The 18849-nt window shown below is 35.0% G+C and overlaps 1 protein-coding gene across 1 annotated transcript in view; it reads right to left on the bottom strand.

Moving 5' to 3' along the window:
* The window catches only part of A1CF (APOBEC1 complementation factor), a gene marked incomplete at its 3' end in the record, with an annotated part of 115661 nt that overhangs the window by 35714 nt on the left and 61098 nt on the right, over positions 1-18849 (bottom strand). Inside the window, exon 2 of the mRNA XM_081268095.1 lies at positions 9098-9241. Coding sequence (XP_081124221.1) covers positions 9098-9196 — 99 coding nt within the window. The 5' untranslated portion in view covers positions 9197-9241. The remainder of the gene's footprint in view (positions 1-9097; positions 9242-18849) is intronic.

Raw genomic sequence — 18849 nt, 5'->3', positions numbered from 1 at the left:
TTCACAAACAAGCAGGCTTTTTAAAATGACTTGTGTTTTATGAAGCTTTTTATGATGTAAGTTTTTGCCATTCATATGGGATATTAAATTCAAGAATACATGAAATTGAAGTCAGAAAACAATGACATGTATATTAGTTTAAATGGAGGGAAAAGTAAAATGCCAGTTCACTACTAAGACTCTCTTCTGGGGCTGGGGCTGTAGCTCAGTAGTAGAGCACTTTTCTAGTACATGTGAGGCACTGGATTTGATCTTCAGCACCACATAAAAATAAATAAATAAAATAAGGTATTGTGTTCATTTACAATTAAATATATATATGACTCCCTACTTATGTTTTGCAGTGAGGTTTGCATGATGATGGACCGTGGAACACATTTTCTTCTGGAGGCCAGGAGTTGCTGTGCTCATGCCCACCTCTGGCTCTGCACATGTGTTTTGACACAGTGTTCTGTGTACAGGAGCCTCTAATGTGCACTTAAGAAATCACTCAGTATAGCTTTAGTGATGTGTTCATTCTTTGGGGGTTTGGGAATGTATTATTTATCAAATAGGCCCATCTAACTTTTTATTTACTTACAGATACAGCTTGTCTTTTTGGATTAACTAATACTATTAAAGCAGCTGAAGATCCCACTAGGTTATGTAAAACTGTCCACATGTGGATAAAGACATAAGAAGGAACATCTGGTTTAGATGATTGCTCTCCTGTCTTTTCCCACTTCAACATCTGCCAAGGGTAAGCTCATCTACTGCACTTGGATTTTGGCATGCAAGGAATTTTATATAGTCATTATTCTCTTTATCATACACCCATGAATTTTAATTTTTCACAAGCTGAGGGACTTGGCAAGGCACTCAATCCTTTCTTTCATTTCTTCATCTATAAATAAAAGTGGGGTTTACCAGGCATTTGCAAGAGTTCTGTGGGGTGCTAGGATGCTCATGAAAGGGAGGCTGACTTTGATGCCATATTTAAATGCAGAAAAAATGTTCATAGGATGTTTTATGAGTTAATCCATGGAAGCCTTAAAGGTAATGTATTGGAATTTAAAAAATTAGTATATCTCTGGTTGAAAATACATATCTACTTGACATCTATTCTTTTAATTACTTAACAACTTTCTTTGCATTGATTCACTATTGAAGAAACTTATACTACATTTTATATATGTATATATGTGTATGTATACGTATATAATGACATATGTGAGTACACTATAGGATTAATACATATTATAGGATATATATATATACACATTATATAGATGGAGAATATCTATATCATTATCATTTATCACAAATGAAAGGTAATTTTTATTTAAAAGGTAATTATTATTTATCAAATAGGCCCATCTAACTTTTTATTTACTTACAGTTTGCTTGTTTGGATTAACTAATTCTATTAAAGCAGCTGAAGATTCCATTATTTTCTTACAGATACAGTTATGAAAGAGGAAAATCATGATCAGCTTCTAGCTAGGCACTGTCATCTACTAAAAGATCTGAGTCCTTGTCCTACACTGTTTGTTTAAAAAGATGAGCAGAGGTTGGGGGATTGTTCAAGACATGACTCCATCAGCTAACTTTTCTCATCAGAAAGCCTGAAGGAGGATTTAGAGTGGAATAATTCCTTAATATATGCTTCAGGGTTGCTTAATGCTTGGCAGTATACCACTTAACATCATCTCAGTTCTCTGTGCAGCACATCTGAAATAATGTTATAAAGGATTAGAGACACTGAAGTCCTATAAACATGATGACACAGCTCATGATCTCAATAATTTCTGTATAGCTATGTTTGAAAGCTGTCTTTGCATCTTATAATGATTCCAAAGATGAAGTCACTTATTTTTGGTTGCTGATCAGAAATAACAAATAGATATCACTTAGAAACATCTTGAAGTTGCCTGCGAGTACAGTCTAAACCTCCTGTCCATGCTTCTTCATATTTGGGCCATGAGGTTTATATTAGTTTCTAATCTGATAAATGGGAAATCTTTATGCTAGAAGTTTAAGGGACAGTTTGCAAAGATTTTGAATTGTACACTGAAGATTTTATATACCAATGCTCTATTAGGCTGTCTATTTGAAAATAGCTTCTAGTACATACTTCTAGGGATGATGAAATTCACAAAAATATTAGGCACAGACATTCTCCTTAATGGCATCCTTCATTGGGGGTCTTCTACACTACACTCTGGCTAGAAAAAAAGCTAGGTTTCTCCTGAGCTTTAAAATAAAGTTGGCCCATGGGTAGCCAGAGTGATAAACTTAGGGAAGCATGAGTCTGTGATGATCTACTGGTCCCATCCTGTTCTCAGGCTTATTGCCACCTATTTAAAGAACTGGTATCCATGTACTTGGTGAATGACCTAAGTCTTTGGATAGCAGGGATGTGATCATGTGGTGAGAACAAGCCGTAGAAGAAAAAGGACCCAGAAGCTATATTTTGCCATGAAGTCAAATTCCTATTTCTGTTCCTAAATTCTTTTGTGTGCAGTGGTTAGAAAAAACTGTCAATGTCACAGTGGTTTTCCATCAGCTTTTCTCTGGATGAGTTCAGATGAAACCAATTAGTAAACTCGGGGTCCTAAAGTTACTTATTGGTTTAATTGTATTAGTTATGGACTCTTGTTGAATTGATTTATTTATGACTATTTAATGATATTGTCTTTTTTATAGTTTTTTTTTTTACTTAAAGTGTATTTTGTCTGATAAATGTATAGCTACTCCCTGTGTATTTGCATGGAATATCTTTTGCCATCCCTTCACTTTGAGTTCACGTGTATCCTTACACATGAAGAGAGTCTGTTGTAGGTAGCATATGGCTGGGTCATGTTTTCTCTTATCCACTCATCCATTCTGTATCTTTTAATTGGAGAACCTAATTCATTTACCTCGAAGGCCATTATGGATGGGTAAAGATATACTACTGCCATTTTGTCAGGTTTTTTTTCTGGTTATTTTGTAGATCCATTATTCCCTTTTTCCTCTTTCACTGTCTCCTTTTTGGTTACGTTATTTTCTCTCATAGTATGTTTTGATTTCTTTGCTTTAAAAAAGGATATTATAGTTTTTTGCTTCATGGTTACCATGAGGCTTACAAACAACATCTTGTAGTTATGACAGGTTATTTTAAACTGATAAGAAGTTAACTTTGATTATGTAAAAAGGAAGAAGGGGAGAAAGAAGAAAGAAAGAAAACTACTTTTTGTGTGTGTGTGTGTGTGTGAAAGATACTGGGGATTGAGCCCAGAGTCTGGCACCTGCTAGGAAAGGGCTCTACCATGGACCACGCCCCCAGCCTTTTTAATTTTATGCTATAACATCTCACTTAATTGCCCAGCTGAACTTGAACTTATGACCCTTTTGCCTTAGTTTCCCAAGTGACTAGAATTACAGATGTGCTCCACCAGGCCCAGTTGAAACTTCTATTCTTTAACCCCTACCCCCATTTTGAATTTTCAATGTCACAAATTATTATATTTGTTATTATTTTAATAGTTTTGTCTTTTACTCTTCATACTAAAGATATTAGTGGTTTACATATCATGATTATAGTATTAGAGTATTCTGAATTTGTCTGGATCCTTATTTTACCAGTGAGTTTTATCTCTTTACTCATTAGTGTTCTTTTCTTTTGTCTTTTCAGAATTCCCTTTAATAAGGTGGCGATGAATTCCCCAAGTTTTGCTTTTTCCTTTTCATTTCTGAAGGATAGTTTTGGTGGATATAGTATTCATTGTAGGTGGGGTTTTTTTCCTTCAGAATTTTGAATATATTATCTAATTCCTTCCTGGTTTGTAAGGTGTCTGCTGTGAAGTCTGCAGCTAGGCATACTGAAACTCCTTTATATTTTATTTGCTTTTTTTCTGTAGCTACTTTCCAGGAACCTCTCTTTGTCTTTGACCTTTGACAGTTTGATAGGCCCAATTAAAATTACTAATGTATATTATACCAGACTAGAGAAGGGTAGTTAATTTAGGTGGGATTACCTTTACCATCAGAAGGGGATTGGTATTCTAACCAGACTTATGTTGATGTAACGCTATCCTCTGTACCTTGTGGCTTGTAGGTATTTGTTAAAGAGCTGAACAAATTAGAATCAAAACACAGTTTCACTGAAACTCTATGTAAGAGAGAATGCATCTGAAGCAAAGTTTGAGGGATGGAAATTAAAGAATGTATTTTGTTCTTAGCTTGAGGGGACTGATCCCAAGAGTAAACGAAGCCCACTTAAAGTCTCTTGTTTATCTGTTGTAATCTCTCTAGGTCTTTGAAATTAAGATTCATAAAAATCTTCACCAAGATCAAGCATTTTACAAATACTTTGGGGAAGGAGTGGTCCCCTCTGATGCATAATATCTTCTTGACTGCAAGGTTTGCTTTTGTTCTGTAAATCTCAGCTTCAATGCCATCTTTCTGAAGAAGGTCACGTGACATATGCTGTCACACAACCTGGTTTGTGATGTTCCAGGATTTATTACCTATAATTATTTTATTTATTTGTTTACTTTCTGTCTTCCATATGAGAATAATCTCCACGAAGGCAGAAACCATGTTTTTCTTTGGAGAATCAATAAATGAGTTAATAAATGAATGATTGAGGGCTGGTTCTTGAGTCAGTGTGGATGTAAAGGACAGGAGGGATACACTTACTTCTTTGAAGGAAGCTTAAAAACTTTTATAGAGCCTTATACAGAAAAGTATACTCATATTTTGTGTTACTTTTACTACATTGCTCATTTGAGGCTGACTTATGTTGCCATTTTAAATTTTAGATAAGTTAATTTTCATCTCATCTACTCTGTCCCCTTTGGGCCAGGCTATGCATTTTATACTTCTGTACTCCCAAGAACTAGCACTAACACATTGGTTTCAATAATATAGAATAAGGAAACAAGCAGAAAAACAAAGTTTAAAAAAAAAAACCCTTGATGTTCATTTAGGGTAACCATTGGTGTAATAATGCAATAGGAGCAGGATGTCATGGCACATACATACCTGTAAGCCCAGTGATTTGGGAGGCTGAGGCTGGAAGATCACAAGTTTAAGGACAGCCTCAGCAACTCAGCAACAAGACCCTAAGCAACTTAGAGAGACTCTGTCTCAAAATAAAAAGGGCTGGGGTTGTAGATCAGTGGTAAAGTGCCCCTGGGTTTAATCCCCAGAACAAAAAAAAATATAAATAGAAGAATGCAATTCTCATAGTTCATAAACATTGACTGGGTTATAATAATTTTTAGAAAATAGATTATAAAATAGCATACTTGAACAAGTAATGCTAATATACACTGTATTTTAAATCGTATAAATTATATATGATGATAATCCTGAGTCTACTTTTAAAAAGTACTCAAACTACTTGAGGGTGATATTTATTAGACATAAATTTACTAGTAGTAGAACTAAAATTAATGTAAACTGACCCCACATTGGGTCCAAAGTTTTCTGAATATGCTCATTGGTGAGTATGTACTTTCTTGGGTCTAAGGAGAAAATCTCAGGCAGAGGAAGCATCACATACCTGAGTTTATGACCCACTCCATTAATTCATTCTTGTGACAAGGACCATCATAATGTGATTTTTTTCTTTGATTCTCAAAGAAACATATACTAGTTTTAGAAAGTCTGGAAAGTGTAATTGGGAGTTAAAAATTAGGAAAAAAAATAAACCCATACAAATAATCCATACCCAGAGACAAAAGCTGTTTATGTGTTAATGTTGTATAGCGCAATATCCACGTATTTCTATATGGCATACTGCGACTATAAAGTTTACACTTGCACTTGTCAATTTTATATGATTTTTATCAATACTATTTATTATCAATGCCTACTATATACAGGGTTCTGTTTTAAGTTTCTTTTATTTTATAAAGTACTTTGATAAAAATTCTCAGCTATCAATATTCAAAGATATTCAATTATTTAAAAAATCACAAAACATGCTTTTAAATCCTCAAAAGCACATATTATTATATCAGTTGCCATGTAAAGGATTATCTCATATTATTAAGTAACTTGAAAAATCTATTTTTGATAGCTGTATTTGTCCTGCTAGTGATGAGAAGACAACGTTGTCACCCTGTTTTTGAATTCTTGTGTTGGAAGAATCTAACATTTAGTATCAGAGACTGTGAAGATACAGCCAAAGTAAATCTACCACGCTGTCACTTAGCAAATACCACAAAATTCTAAAACCATTACCTTAGGGGTATGTTCCTTGAATTGTATTAAGATATTTCTTCATTTTTGTATGGAAATGTTTTAAAAAGTAAATCTGATTCTCAAAAAAAAAAAAAAAAAGGAAAACCTGATGTTGCTGTTGCTGTCTTTATTTGATAATCATAATAGTCTTTGCCATAATCCAGAGTAGGAAGAAGACTAAAAGATTTTTCCTAAATCACCCAGTTTAAGGCTATGTCTTCACACATGTCTAGTTCACTTCAACCAAATAGTCCAGTCTGCTGACTCTGCTGACTAATAACCAGATTCAGAAGATATTAGAATCACAGATTTATGCCCAGTGGAGGTGTGGAGGACTTTTGGGAAATTAAGGCCTAAAGTAGTTAAATCCCTTGCTCAAGATCATACAACTTGTATACAGTAGGGAACACATTAGATTATAGGCCTTCTGATTTGAAAATTTGAGTGATTTTCCACATTTTGCAGCTAATATCAGGAGGTATTTTTCAATTCACTTGAAACTAATTGCATTTGTATTTACATTTTGATTAGAGGTTGTAAGTCTAAATAACGAGTATTTAGAATTTTAGGCTTTCATGTTACTGGAGAACTTCTGATCCAATAGTCATTCTGTTAATGAATATTACTTAAAAGTAAATCACGCTACAAAGTTAAGGAGTGTTACTTAGGATTTGTTAAAAAGATTAAAAAAATTTTTTTCCGTGGCTGACTTTATTTAAGTCAAAGGAGAAGCTGATGTTTCTTGTTCCAAAACCATAAAAGTCATGTTATTTTTAAATCATTAGTAAACTTTAAATATTTTTATTTCTAAAGTTAATGTGCTTACATAGAGTGAATGATTAAAATTTTTATTCAGCTTTCCTAAAAGGAAACTTTATAAGTGATAGGAGAAGCTCTGTAGATTTTTATAGTCTATAACTTTTTTTTTTTAACTTTTAAAAACCTCTGCTCAGGTATAATTAGTTGAAAAGAGGGTTGCTTCCGCCTTGTACAAACAGAGGATTTTTTTGAGTCTACACAAAGATGTTTGGAAGCAACTGCTGTTAATATTGAGTCTCACTTTCCCTGCACAGTAGAGATTGGTGGGGAAGGGTGTCCCTCCCTTTGCCTATACTAGGGGAAAAGTGTTAAGAAAAGCACTGGATATTTGCCTTTGTATCTGGGGAACACACCAGGTTGTGTGGGAACACACTCACTCCTGAGATATCTAAAGGTGAGCTGTCAGGTGGCCTAGTGCCCTGACATTGGCCAGGGGAGCTGGCTGCTTTAGTTTGCAGTTTCCTGGGTCAAAAAATGAGTGAATGTTTTTAGGGTAGTGGAGTATGACTACCCGTGGAACCCCTCTGTTGTTCCTCTCCAAGAGTACTGCCTGGTGTCAAAAGGAGTTCAACACAAAGAGGCTGACCTGGGGAAAGTATGGCCAGGTGAAAGACTGTGACTGTGGGATGGGGGGCATCTCTGATAGTCCTACAAAGCAGCCCACAACTTTCAATATCTTTCAGGGTCTTTCCTTTCTTCTGTTGCTTTTCTCTCTCCCTTCTGTTCAACTCCAAGCCAGAAAACTCAGTTAGCAAATTGGCGTTGGGAGCGTAAAGCATAAAGCAGGAAAATGGAAAAATCACCCTCCATCCTGATATACGTGGGAAAGAGAAATGGTGTTAAGATCATTCAGATGAAGAATATAAATAACTTTGAGCATTGTATTACATATAATGAAGCATGTCATGATTTATAGAATTGGTCAAAACAAATTGTATATTTTGCAACTATCTGACGAAAGAGCATCTAATAAAAGGATACTGTTGCATATTTTATGGTTAGGCATGGATGATATTTATATTCATGATAGTACCTAGATTTGTTAAGTAGGAAAAGTGTGTGGATGAAAGACAAAAGCTGACTTAAAATACTTTGTCTTACTTTAAAAAGAACATTATTTATTCAACTAAATAATATATGTATCTAACAGGTTTGCTTTTCAGTGCAGCATAAGTTCTCTAGAGGAATTTATAATAGCAATGATAATATACAGACAATTCTTAATAACCAATGTCTATAAATACTGTTTTAAGATTGACATTTTTTATTTTATTTAAAATTGTTATTAGTGCATTATAGTTGTATCTAATATTGGGCTTCATTTGGACACAATGATGCATGCAATAGAATATAATTTTCTCCAATTGAGTCCCTAGGACTTTCCACTTTCTCTTCTCTTATCCCTCCTCTGGTTGCTTTCCTCTACTCTGCTAGTCCTTCTATTTATTTATATTTTTTAAATTATTGCATTATAGATATTCATTAAGGTGAAATTCACTGTGGCATATTCATTATGTACACAGGATAGTTTGGTCAGGGCACAGGCAAAATTTAGTGTTATATATTCTAGGCTGGATGGGGAGGTATTCTGAGAAAAAAAAAACTGGAATAGGTAGGCTGCCAAAAGTTCATTTCTTGAACCCATATCCAGAATTCCTCCTATATCTTCAGGGATCTCTCTGGAAACTAAGGCTAGTTCCGATGAAGTTCTCTTTTGCTGATTCCTGAAATACTAGTTTAGTTCTACTTTGCCAAGAATGGGAAATTCCACTGGCCTTTTCATATTCTAAATTGTTTTTTTCAAAACTGTGATAGTCTGTATGACCGTGGATACTGACTCTGTTTTTAAGTGACAAGATAAGGTTGAGTGGATAACCTAGAATAGAAGGCCTGTCACCTACCAGTCACCACAGAACTGAAAGGATGCACTTTTCTTCGCTTTCAGAAAAGGACACCCATGTGAAGAGTTACATGAGTTTACAGTTTGCATCTGAGGCCTTCTAATGTTCCCACCACTGTGCGAATTCAGTGGCGAGTCTCAGCAGATGTCAAAAGAAGTTCCTACCTGGACCAAGCTATATCCTGTGCGCTGGACCAGTGCGCGGAGGGCTGCTTCCTTCTGGGTGCCGCTCAATCCATCCCCGGATTTGTGATTTGATTCCATTGAGAGTGATTATCAGCAAAAAATCAGGTTAATTAGGGTAGCTCACTGAAATCAAATTTAAGATAAATTAAGTAAATTACTGTTGCCAAGTCCAAACTTGTCCTTCTGATGAAGAACATCTTTAGGAAACATTCTCTACAAATAAGTCATTGAAGTCAAAGCAACTAACAGCCATACACAAACAAAGTAGGTGACTAAATGGACTCATTAAGAATAGAGTGCTTTAGGGGCTGGGGTAGTAGCTCAGCGCGTTTGCCTAGCACATGCGAGGCCCTGGGTTCCATCCTCAGCACCACATAAAAAGAAATAAATAAAATAAATGTACTGTGTCCAACTACAACTAAAAAAATAAATATTAAAGAAAAGAATAGGGTGCTTTAAAAGGTTCAGTATAGTTGAAACTTAGAAGGTGAAAATGTGTGGTACCCCTTCTCCTGTTAGTATGCAGGTCACTAATTCTCAATCCAGTTACCTTAGGATGTCACCAAATAGTCAAATACAAATGAGTTCACATCAATTAGAAGAATATGAAAATCTGGGCATGGTGTTGCATACTGTAATCCCAGAAACTTAGATGGCTAAGGCAGGAGGATGGAAACTTTGAGGCCAGCCTCAGCAACTTTGCAAGACCTTATCTCAAAAGCAGAAATAAAGAAGGCTGGGGATATGGCTCAGTGGTAAAGTGAGCCTGGGTTCAACCCTCAGTACCAAAAAAAAAAAAAAAAAAAAAGGAGAAAAAGAAGAAGAATATGAAGTTTGGTTCTTATAGATGGGGGGAAGAGGGCATTGTGTCTATATCAAATCAGCAAAGACAGGACATCAAAATTCTGAGATTGAGCTTCATTTATCTATTGCACATGTTTCCTAAGACACTTGTCTACTTACTTTCCAAAGATAAACTTTTAGAGGAAAGTGTGCTGGTGACAGATAGATGTACAGAAGCCACATATGGTACATGCCACAGAATGAAAATGTGGCATAGATTTTAACAAAACAAGAATAATGGATTTTTTGGAGGGGGTGTTGGAAGGGTGTACCAACACCTGGATCATTACAACATACACAACTCAACCCTTTGTATAATCTAGGAAATGATGAAAGTTTATATAGGTCATGTCTGTGTAAAATTTCAGATTTTGTTGTCTATAATCCGTTTTGAACCCTATTCCAAACATCATAGTTGTTACTCAAATTCACAGGTTTCCAGGACAAGAATAATGGCTATTCTGAAGGTTTCAAGCTGTAATGGAGTGAGGCTCTAGAGGTTCCTATGTACATAGGGTGGGCTAGAGTGTAAGCAGCTCAGTGAAGGTTTTATGCTGGGTTTTTACTCTGCTTAATGTGCTCTGCGGCCCAGCATAGAGGAGATGTGTTTTACAATTATTTGAACCAAATGGAACCCTAATGTATTTGACTATAGATTCTTTTGAAAAATTTTTATCAAACACACTGAGATTTCCTATATTATCATCATTTATAAAACACTATATAAACCATTAATAATATAGGAAACTGGGTCAAAAGTTGAGTGACAGAAGAAAAAAGTGAAGCTTCAAGGAATTGTTACCAAAATTATTATTACTTAAGTAATAGAATAGTAATATCACTAGTATTAAGATTATCAATAGTAGCAATAATGCTATTGCTAGTAATAATAGAAATAGGTATTCTATTACTAAGGTGACAGAATAAAAAAGCCAACAAACTAATTCCCAGGAATTATTTAGAACATAATATTTTCAACATACTTTAGGAAACCAAAGGTAAACATACAAAATTCCAGAGGAAGAATACTCATCATCTTTATAGGGACAGAACAATGTCATCCTCTGCAGATGAGTATGACCATTTCTTGCCTATGACCTTTGTGATACTGTTGCTTACTCTTGCCCCAGGTCAATTCACTCATTCTTTTAAGAAGTATTTAGTTAGTTCTGTCTGTATGCTGGCTCCACTCCCTGCCCAGCTTTAGGGCATTGTGTTTCATGGGCAGCCTGTTAACTCAATAAGTTAACATACCAGGTTCAGTGTCTACACTTTGCAAGGTTTTTTTTTCTTTTTTTAAAAATTTTTATTAGTTGTTCAAAACATTACATAGCTCTTGACATATCATATTTCATACATTTGATTCAAGTGGGTTATGAACTCCCATTTTTACCCCGTATACAGATTGCAGAATCACATTGGTTTTGAATCTTGCAAAGGACAGATTAGAATTTCTTTGTAATAGTAGTGATTTGATATAAATGTAACAACTTGGGTTGGGAAAAGTACCTTTATTGATACATTTAGAGTATAAGTACTTTTTTCTATGGATTCTAAAATATAGTGTAAATTGAGACCTGCATTCAGTTTATAATCCTAAAATGCTGGTGAATAGAGGCATAAGGATTTCTAGGAGACAATATAAACCTTAAAACAGATAAATAAAACTATGAAAATTTTTGAACATTTATAAATAAAACTACCTTTAAGACAAATTCTAATTCTTACACTGTTTCCAAATGTTACTAAATTGTTTTTTCATTGGACATTCTCAAACTCTCCGGCTGTGCTGATTTAACTTGCAAGAGAAGGAGGTGGTGGATGAGTGTATGTCTTACAGCCCTTTGAAGGCAAAGTCTACAGTCTTTTGCCAGGTTACAGATTTACACTTTGCTGAACTTCATCTTTTCCATCAAAAGATAACAAACAGTTCATGGTGACACGACAAATTTGCAAAACCTACCTTTCGTTTTTGTTAATAATTACTAAAGGTGATTAAAGTTATTTTGATATCAGAAAGGTCTTTTGATTACATATGAGTTCACTCTGAAGTTATTGAGACAAATTGTGTAACATTTGAATTTTGTCTCAAATCACTGGAAATCAGGACATGGAAATAAAGTTCAGAATCTGCTAAAGAGGCACTTGAAGGGCTAGAGGTGTAGCTCAGTGGTAGAGTGCTTGCCTAGAATGAGGCCTTGGATTCACTCCCCAGCACTGTAACAACAACCACAAAACAAAACAAGGAAACACTGGATATTCAGTTTTTATTCCTCCAAAATAACTCCCTCTCCCAATGTTGACCAAATCTAAGGGGTAAACTTGAATCACAGATAAATATTTTTTTAAGCAAGTCAAACTTTTGTGAAAAATCTTGGTCAATTTGAAATGAAGGTTTTGCAATACATTTTCTAATTCAGTGCTAGCTGTAAATTTTTAAGATCTGAGACTATTTTGAAATAGTAGTTCCCAATGTAATTTATTGAGGTAACAGCATCCAAACAAAACCTATCCATATGAGGCACTGGAGCTAGAAGAGAGCATTAACGTGTATCTATTACTTATTAATCAAAAAATTGCTAAGTGCCTACCATCTTCCAGGAATTTTGGAGACACTGAAGATGTATCAGAGAATGAAACAGATCCCTCCCCCAAACTTCTCTGGGAGTTTCATAACAGGTGGGAGAAACAATAAGTAATAAGATCAATAAGTAAAATAGAGTGGTGGTATGATATTTTCTGAGGAGAAACAAAATAAAGTGTAGAAAAGGAATATTTACAATGTGTTTGTAGGTGGGGAACATTTAGAAAGTTTGTCCTAATAAAGTGAATTTGGGAAGAGATCTGGGTGAAGAAAGAGACTTATTGGATAGAACATTCTAGGCAGAGAAAGAGCTTAGTCAGAGTAAGGACAGGGGTGGGAACATGTTGATGGAATAACAGAGGCCAGTGTGATAGAGGATGAGGCTCAGTAAAAGGGAGAGAAGTAGGAGTATAGGTTAGAGAGAAAATCAGACCAGCTCATGGTAGATCCTATCAGCCCCAGTAAGGACTTTGGCTTTGGCTCTTAGACAAGGATTACTGTGACTGTTGTGAATACATGGAAGGGAGTAGAACTGGGCTGGGAACAGTTCTACATTACAGAGAGGCAAGTAATGCAAATACAGAGTCTAGTCCTGATTTTATTTAAAATTTTACTGTTTCATTCATTATGAATTGTTTTTGCATTGGTTTAATTGAAAAGTATTGCCTTAATATATCATTTGTCTATATTACTGAGTTTTTGGGTGTTCCTTTAAATTTCATTCTGGAGATAAACATCTTATTTGCCTCACTTACCTCACTCTAGTTGGTGGAGATGGGAGAGAGAAACAAGAGATATACCAGAAGCCATTGCTACAACTAGGAAAAAGATGAGAAGGGCTTGCACTGGTGTGGAGACGGTGGTGACTGTGAAAAGTAGACACATTTTGGATATATTTTATGGACTGATTGGATGTGTTGTGTGGGAGGAAATAAGAATCAAGAATGACATTCAGTTTGGAAGGAAGAAAAGCAGGGGCTCCAGTTTGGGCATGCTCATTTTAGTTCCTTTGAGAGGTACATGTGGATAAGTTGATGGCAGGTGGATATGAGTCTGCATTTCTGGGAGAGTCCCAGGAAGGTGAGGCTGACTTTGAGGTTATCCATGTAGAGGTGATATTTAAGCTGTAAAACTGGATGAGATCATCTAAGGACTGAGTGTAGAGAATAGGTGAAAGACTGATCTCTGGAGTCCAATTTGTAGAAGTTGGCATGTAATAAGGAACTATCAAAAACAATTGAGTGAAATGGCAAAAAAAAAAAAAAAGATAGGATAGAACTAATTGAGTGAGATGGTCTGAAAGCCAAGTAATTTTGAGAACAAGTGACTGGCCAGCTGCACAAGTTCTACTAAGTCAAGGAGAAAAGGTCTGAATAGGAATCCAGACCCAGGAACTAGATTTTCAGGGTTTGCATCCTTCTGGTGTTCCTTACTGAATTCTCCAGGCAGATTTCTTAACCTCTCTGTCTCAGCATCCTCAACTGAGGCAATCATAGTACCTCTCTCAGGGTTTCTATGGATATTACATGAGTAATGAATTGAAGGGGTTTTGTAAGAGCCCCTGGCAGATGGGACATGACTGATTAGTGTTAGGCAAAAACATATGACACCAGAAAGAGGAGAAAGAGAGAGGCAATCTAGTCCCCGACTATACAAGGAGCACCCCAACTCTAAATCCAGAGACTCTGCAATAAGAAGTTGTGTGGATTTGAGGAAGAGCACTGTTATCTAGATAAGAAGAGAACAAACATCCAGAAAAATGGAAGTTGGATGGAGGAGAGTTTTAGTCAGCATTACAGGAAAGACTCTTACATTCATACATCCTCCCTGGGCATTAGCATCTTCATCTGTGAAATGGGATAACAAGCTGTGGATGATACTACTGTGGAGACAAAGGAGAAAACACCTGTGAAGCATTCAGTTTAGGTCTAGCATACAGCAAGTCCTCCAGCAGGACTGCATAACTCATGGCCATGTGACCTCCTGCTACTAGCTCATTTTGGAGGACAGAGGCAGAATGGAGTTGATTCTAGAAGGGGCCTCCTGGAGAGGTCATCATTTCCTTGCATCATCTCCTTCCTTTTCCCTTCTTCCTTGTTATTTTCATTCTAAAAATGGGGCAAAGGAGGAATCAGTCATGTGAAAAGCCAGAGGTCCCCTCTGTTACTGCCAACTTTTGGTCATCTGTGGTCAGTCTCTTCCCATTCCTCTTTTCTTAGAGATTGAATTCTTGGTTTCAGAGTATGCTCATCACCAAACCTACGATATGAACACGATCTCTTTTATTCTTCTGCTTCCATCCCAGGTAAAGCTCTCTGAGCCTCAATCTCGTTATATATAAAACTAAGATAACTATAGTTCCTACTTTATAGCTCTTTTGAAGATTAAATATTTACACATAAAATAACAATGGTTTTAGCATTTAATAACTGATATTAGCTATTGTGTCATGCTGTTATCATAATTATTTACCTTTATGATAACACTATAACACTATCTATTCATTTATGGGGAGGATAAAAACCCAAGTTCTTATCATGAACACTGTCCCTCCAGCATTAGATTCTAGAGTCCCCTTCCAGTCATTCACATGCCCCTCATTCAGTGTTCCATTCCTTCTTGTACCTTCAGCCTCTCTGTTTGAAATACTCTTTGCTTCCTAAGTCTCCCAATTTCACTGCTTGGCCTTATTCATCCTTTTAAATTTGATGTTTGCTCTGTGATGCTGTCTCTGACAGCCTCTGTGGATAACATTGTCAGTTCCTCAATGCTCTCAAGAAAGCCTGTACAGCCCTCTCTGGTTGCACACAGTGCTATAATTATTTGCTTCCATGTCTGTCTTTCTCACTGAACTGTGAACTTGCTAAATGTGGTATCTATCTTGTACTCATTGTTGTTTACCCAAGAGGTTAAGATGGATGTTCCACTAAGTACTCCACAGATACTTGCAGGACAAATGAAAGACTTTGAATCAGTAACTTTATAAATTACAGTGACTTGTGTTCACTCAGAAATAAAATTAACTTGAATCTAATGTCCTAAGACTTATTGTTTCTCTTTTTACCAGTCTATTCCTGAAAGTTTCATCCTGGAACAAACTTGATTTATGTGAGAAATTGGTTTTCATGGTTTCTCTGCATTTATTCTTCTATCACTGTATTTATGAGAGAAAAAAAAAAAGAAAAGTAAACATTTTCAAGTGCAAGGTGATTGAAATTCAAGTTGGTATTTGGATACACTTTTCTTCTTTAGACGTTCTGATTCTATATGTGTAATGTCAGTGCCCATTTGATTAAGAAAAGAAAGACCAAAAAGTTGGAGTCTAAGATTTCTGCCTTTTTGAAAGTTAGGGGAGGATTACAATGAACAGCTCACTTCATCACTTTGCTAAATTGCTCAATAGAAATTTCCAGAGTTCAATGTTGGGCAAGGTCAGAGCTGCTGTTCCTGACCCTGATGGCCTTAGGTGCCAATGGGATCTGGTTCAGGAAAGTGTCAGGGAGGCAGAGAGGAGAAGGAAGTTAGAAGAGAGGACTAGGTGTGGGGTAGAAAATTCTAAATTTTCTAAATTCACATCTTTCAGATGGATATTATATTTTGTTCCATAATTATAACCCTTGTCTAGAAAGAGGAAATACATTTATCTTGTAGTTAAAAATTGGTGCCACATGGAGAACAAGTTATGAAGGAAAACCAGGAGAGAATTTTAAATGAGGTTTGTTATCTAGACTTCTCATAAGTTATGGCAATGAAAGAATGTTTTACCTCAGTGGAACATTCATGGGCAACTAGGGAAACAGAGAAAGTGGGGGACAATTTTTGTTTTATTTTTAAAAAATCTCTCAAAATGGTAAATTGGTCAAGATATGAGATACAAGTAAGAGAAAAACATGCCTGGAAAGTACATAAAGAGTCAAAGAAGGATAGGCTTCAGAGGCGAAGGCAGAAATGACAGTTGTGAAAGGCAGAGAACAAAAAGGAGATAAAGTTGGGGAATTAAAGTGTGGGGACATCTTGGTTGAACATAAAATAAAATAAATACCCTCAACTTTAACAAAAATATCAATAAATCTTAATTTAATATTTGCTATATACCTGCGGTAGATAAATTAGTATTAGCAAGTGAAGGAGTTCTATTATTATTATATTTACTATATTACTTATTTTGATTTGATTTTTTGGAAGAAATTGGACAAAGAAACTGGGAAGAAAGACTCCTTCTGTCTTGGTCCACAGTGGAGTGATGTTCTTTTGTAACTAAGGGGTGCTTCTTAGGGCTGAAGGTGACATCATGCCCCATATGCATTTCAAGTTGTCGATGGGTTTACTAACTATTGGGACTTTTCTAAATCCACTCTTTCCCTAATGTTTTATGCTGTAATATTTCATGATTGTAGTTGGACATAACCCTTATGCAACATGAATATGGTATAAGTGGTTTAGCATGAATTTTAGCCTTTTAGTATCTCCTGGGAATTTTTCAGTACATTCCAGATTGTACTGAAGCGGTTTGTGAAGGATTTGTGACCAAAGTTCATGTGTTTGCTTAATGATGCTAAGTAAACAGAACTTTCTGTTGCTTGATACAAAGAAATATAAATTAGCTGCAATATTCAATTTGGAAAAATGTTTACAAATGGGTCTTAGGTGTATTTTGGAAGTGAATGTGTTAGCTCTTCATTTGGACACACATTATGAAGCATAGCAAAAGTAATATGGAATATGCATACATAGAATTCCAAAATGTAATCATAATGACATCACACAAAAATCTCAATTATGCGGCAACTTTTTTGTTAATGTAATAGATTTCAGAAGAAAATTGACCAGAATCTCCTCTATGTTATTAAAGCATTGGTAAAAAATCATGCATCAATTTGGACTGTGTCAGTTTGGACCTGAACAAGCTTTAAAACAGAGAAAAGAAAGTTGTTTGTAATGAATATATTGCTTTTACTTGAAATTATTGACAACTCTCCTCTGTAACAGTGTCCACATTTTTGGAGAAGATAAGCTTGCAATTAAATTTCAGTTCTGCCACAGTGATTTTTCATTTTTCTGAAACCTGGTTTCCTATTTTTAAAAAAGAATAGAACACTGATGCCTAACTTGAAGTTATGTGAAATTAAAGGGATACAAAACAAAGTCAAATTATCTATTTGCTGATGAAATGATCTCATATTTAGAAGGTCCACAAAACTACCAGAAGACTTATAGAGCTGACAAACAACTTTAGCAAAGTAATAGAATACAAGGTTAACATACATAAATCAATCACTTTCCTATATACTTCATTAATGAATTGGCTGAAAAAAGAAAAAAAAACCCATCCCATTCACAATAACTTCAAAAAAAGAAAACCATGCAAACTAAACCCAATAATTTTGGAATAACTTTAACAAGGAGATGAAAGACCTCTATAATGAAAATTAAATAACACTGAAGGAAGAAATTGAAGACTGTAGAAGATAGAAAGACCTTCTATGTTCTTGGATAGGTATTAACATTATCAAACTGGCCATACTACCAGAAGTGTTACACAGATTCGATGTAAACCTTATCAAAATGCCAATGATATTCATCACAGATAGTAGTTCTTAATGAATTATTTTTATTTTCTTTATCTTTGCTTATTTAATTATTTTAAGCTTTCTATGATATATAGTTCCTACAATTAAAAAATGAAAACAAAATTATATTAATAAATGAATATTAAGGAAAGCATGTGACATTTTTCATTATGAAATCTGGTCAAGATTTTATTCTGAGGAAAGTATTTAACATTTATTAGAAAACAAACAAAAAGAAAACTTCACTGAAAATAACTAAACATTCAACTAAAGGAATTAGGAAAAGGAAAATGGATCAAACAGTATCAAAGATAAAAGTAAAAATGTCAAAACCTTTATGAAGAAAATGATAAAATTCCACTGAAAGATCTAAAGGCCTGGTTAAATGAAAGGCTTATAAAGTATTGGTTTTTTAAAAATTATTAGTTTAATGCAATTCCAATTTAAATCCAAATACAATTAGTTTCCAATATGATCAATTGATTCTACATTTCATCCAGCAGGAAAAATGTGCAATAAATGCTAGGAAGTATATTAAAAGAATAGAATGATTTTGAACCAGCCTATTCAGCTCAACAGAAAAAAATAAAGCAAGCATAACAATAGGCAAATTAGTGCAATGGAATAAAAAGCCCAGACACATGGTTCTGTTTATATTGGAATTTGCCAACAGATTCTATTTCAAATCATAGGGAAATCATAGACAATTTGAGAAAGAGAGAAAGTTGGCATAT

The sequence above is a fragment of the Spermophilus citellus genome (genome assembly GCF_964194105.1).
Source record: "Spermophilus citellus genome assembly, chromosome: 15".
NCBI lineage: Eukaryota > Metazoa > Chordata > Mammalia > Rodentia > Sciuridae > Spermophilus > Spermophilus citellus.
The sequence above is the reverse complement of the archived record's forward strand: the minus strand, read 5'-3'. Positions and strand labels throughout refer to the sequence as shown.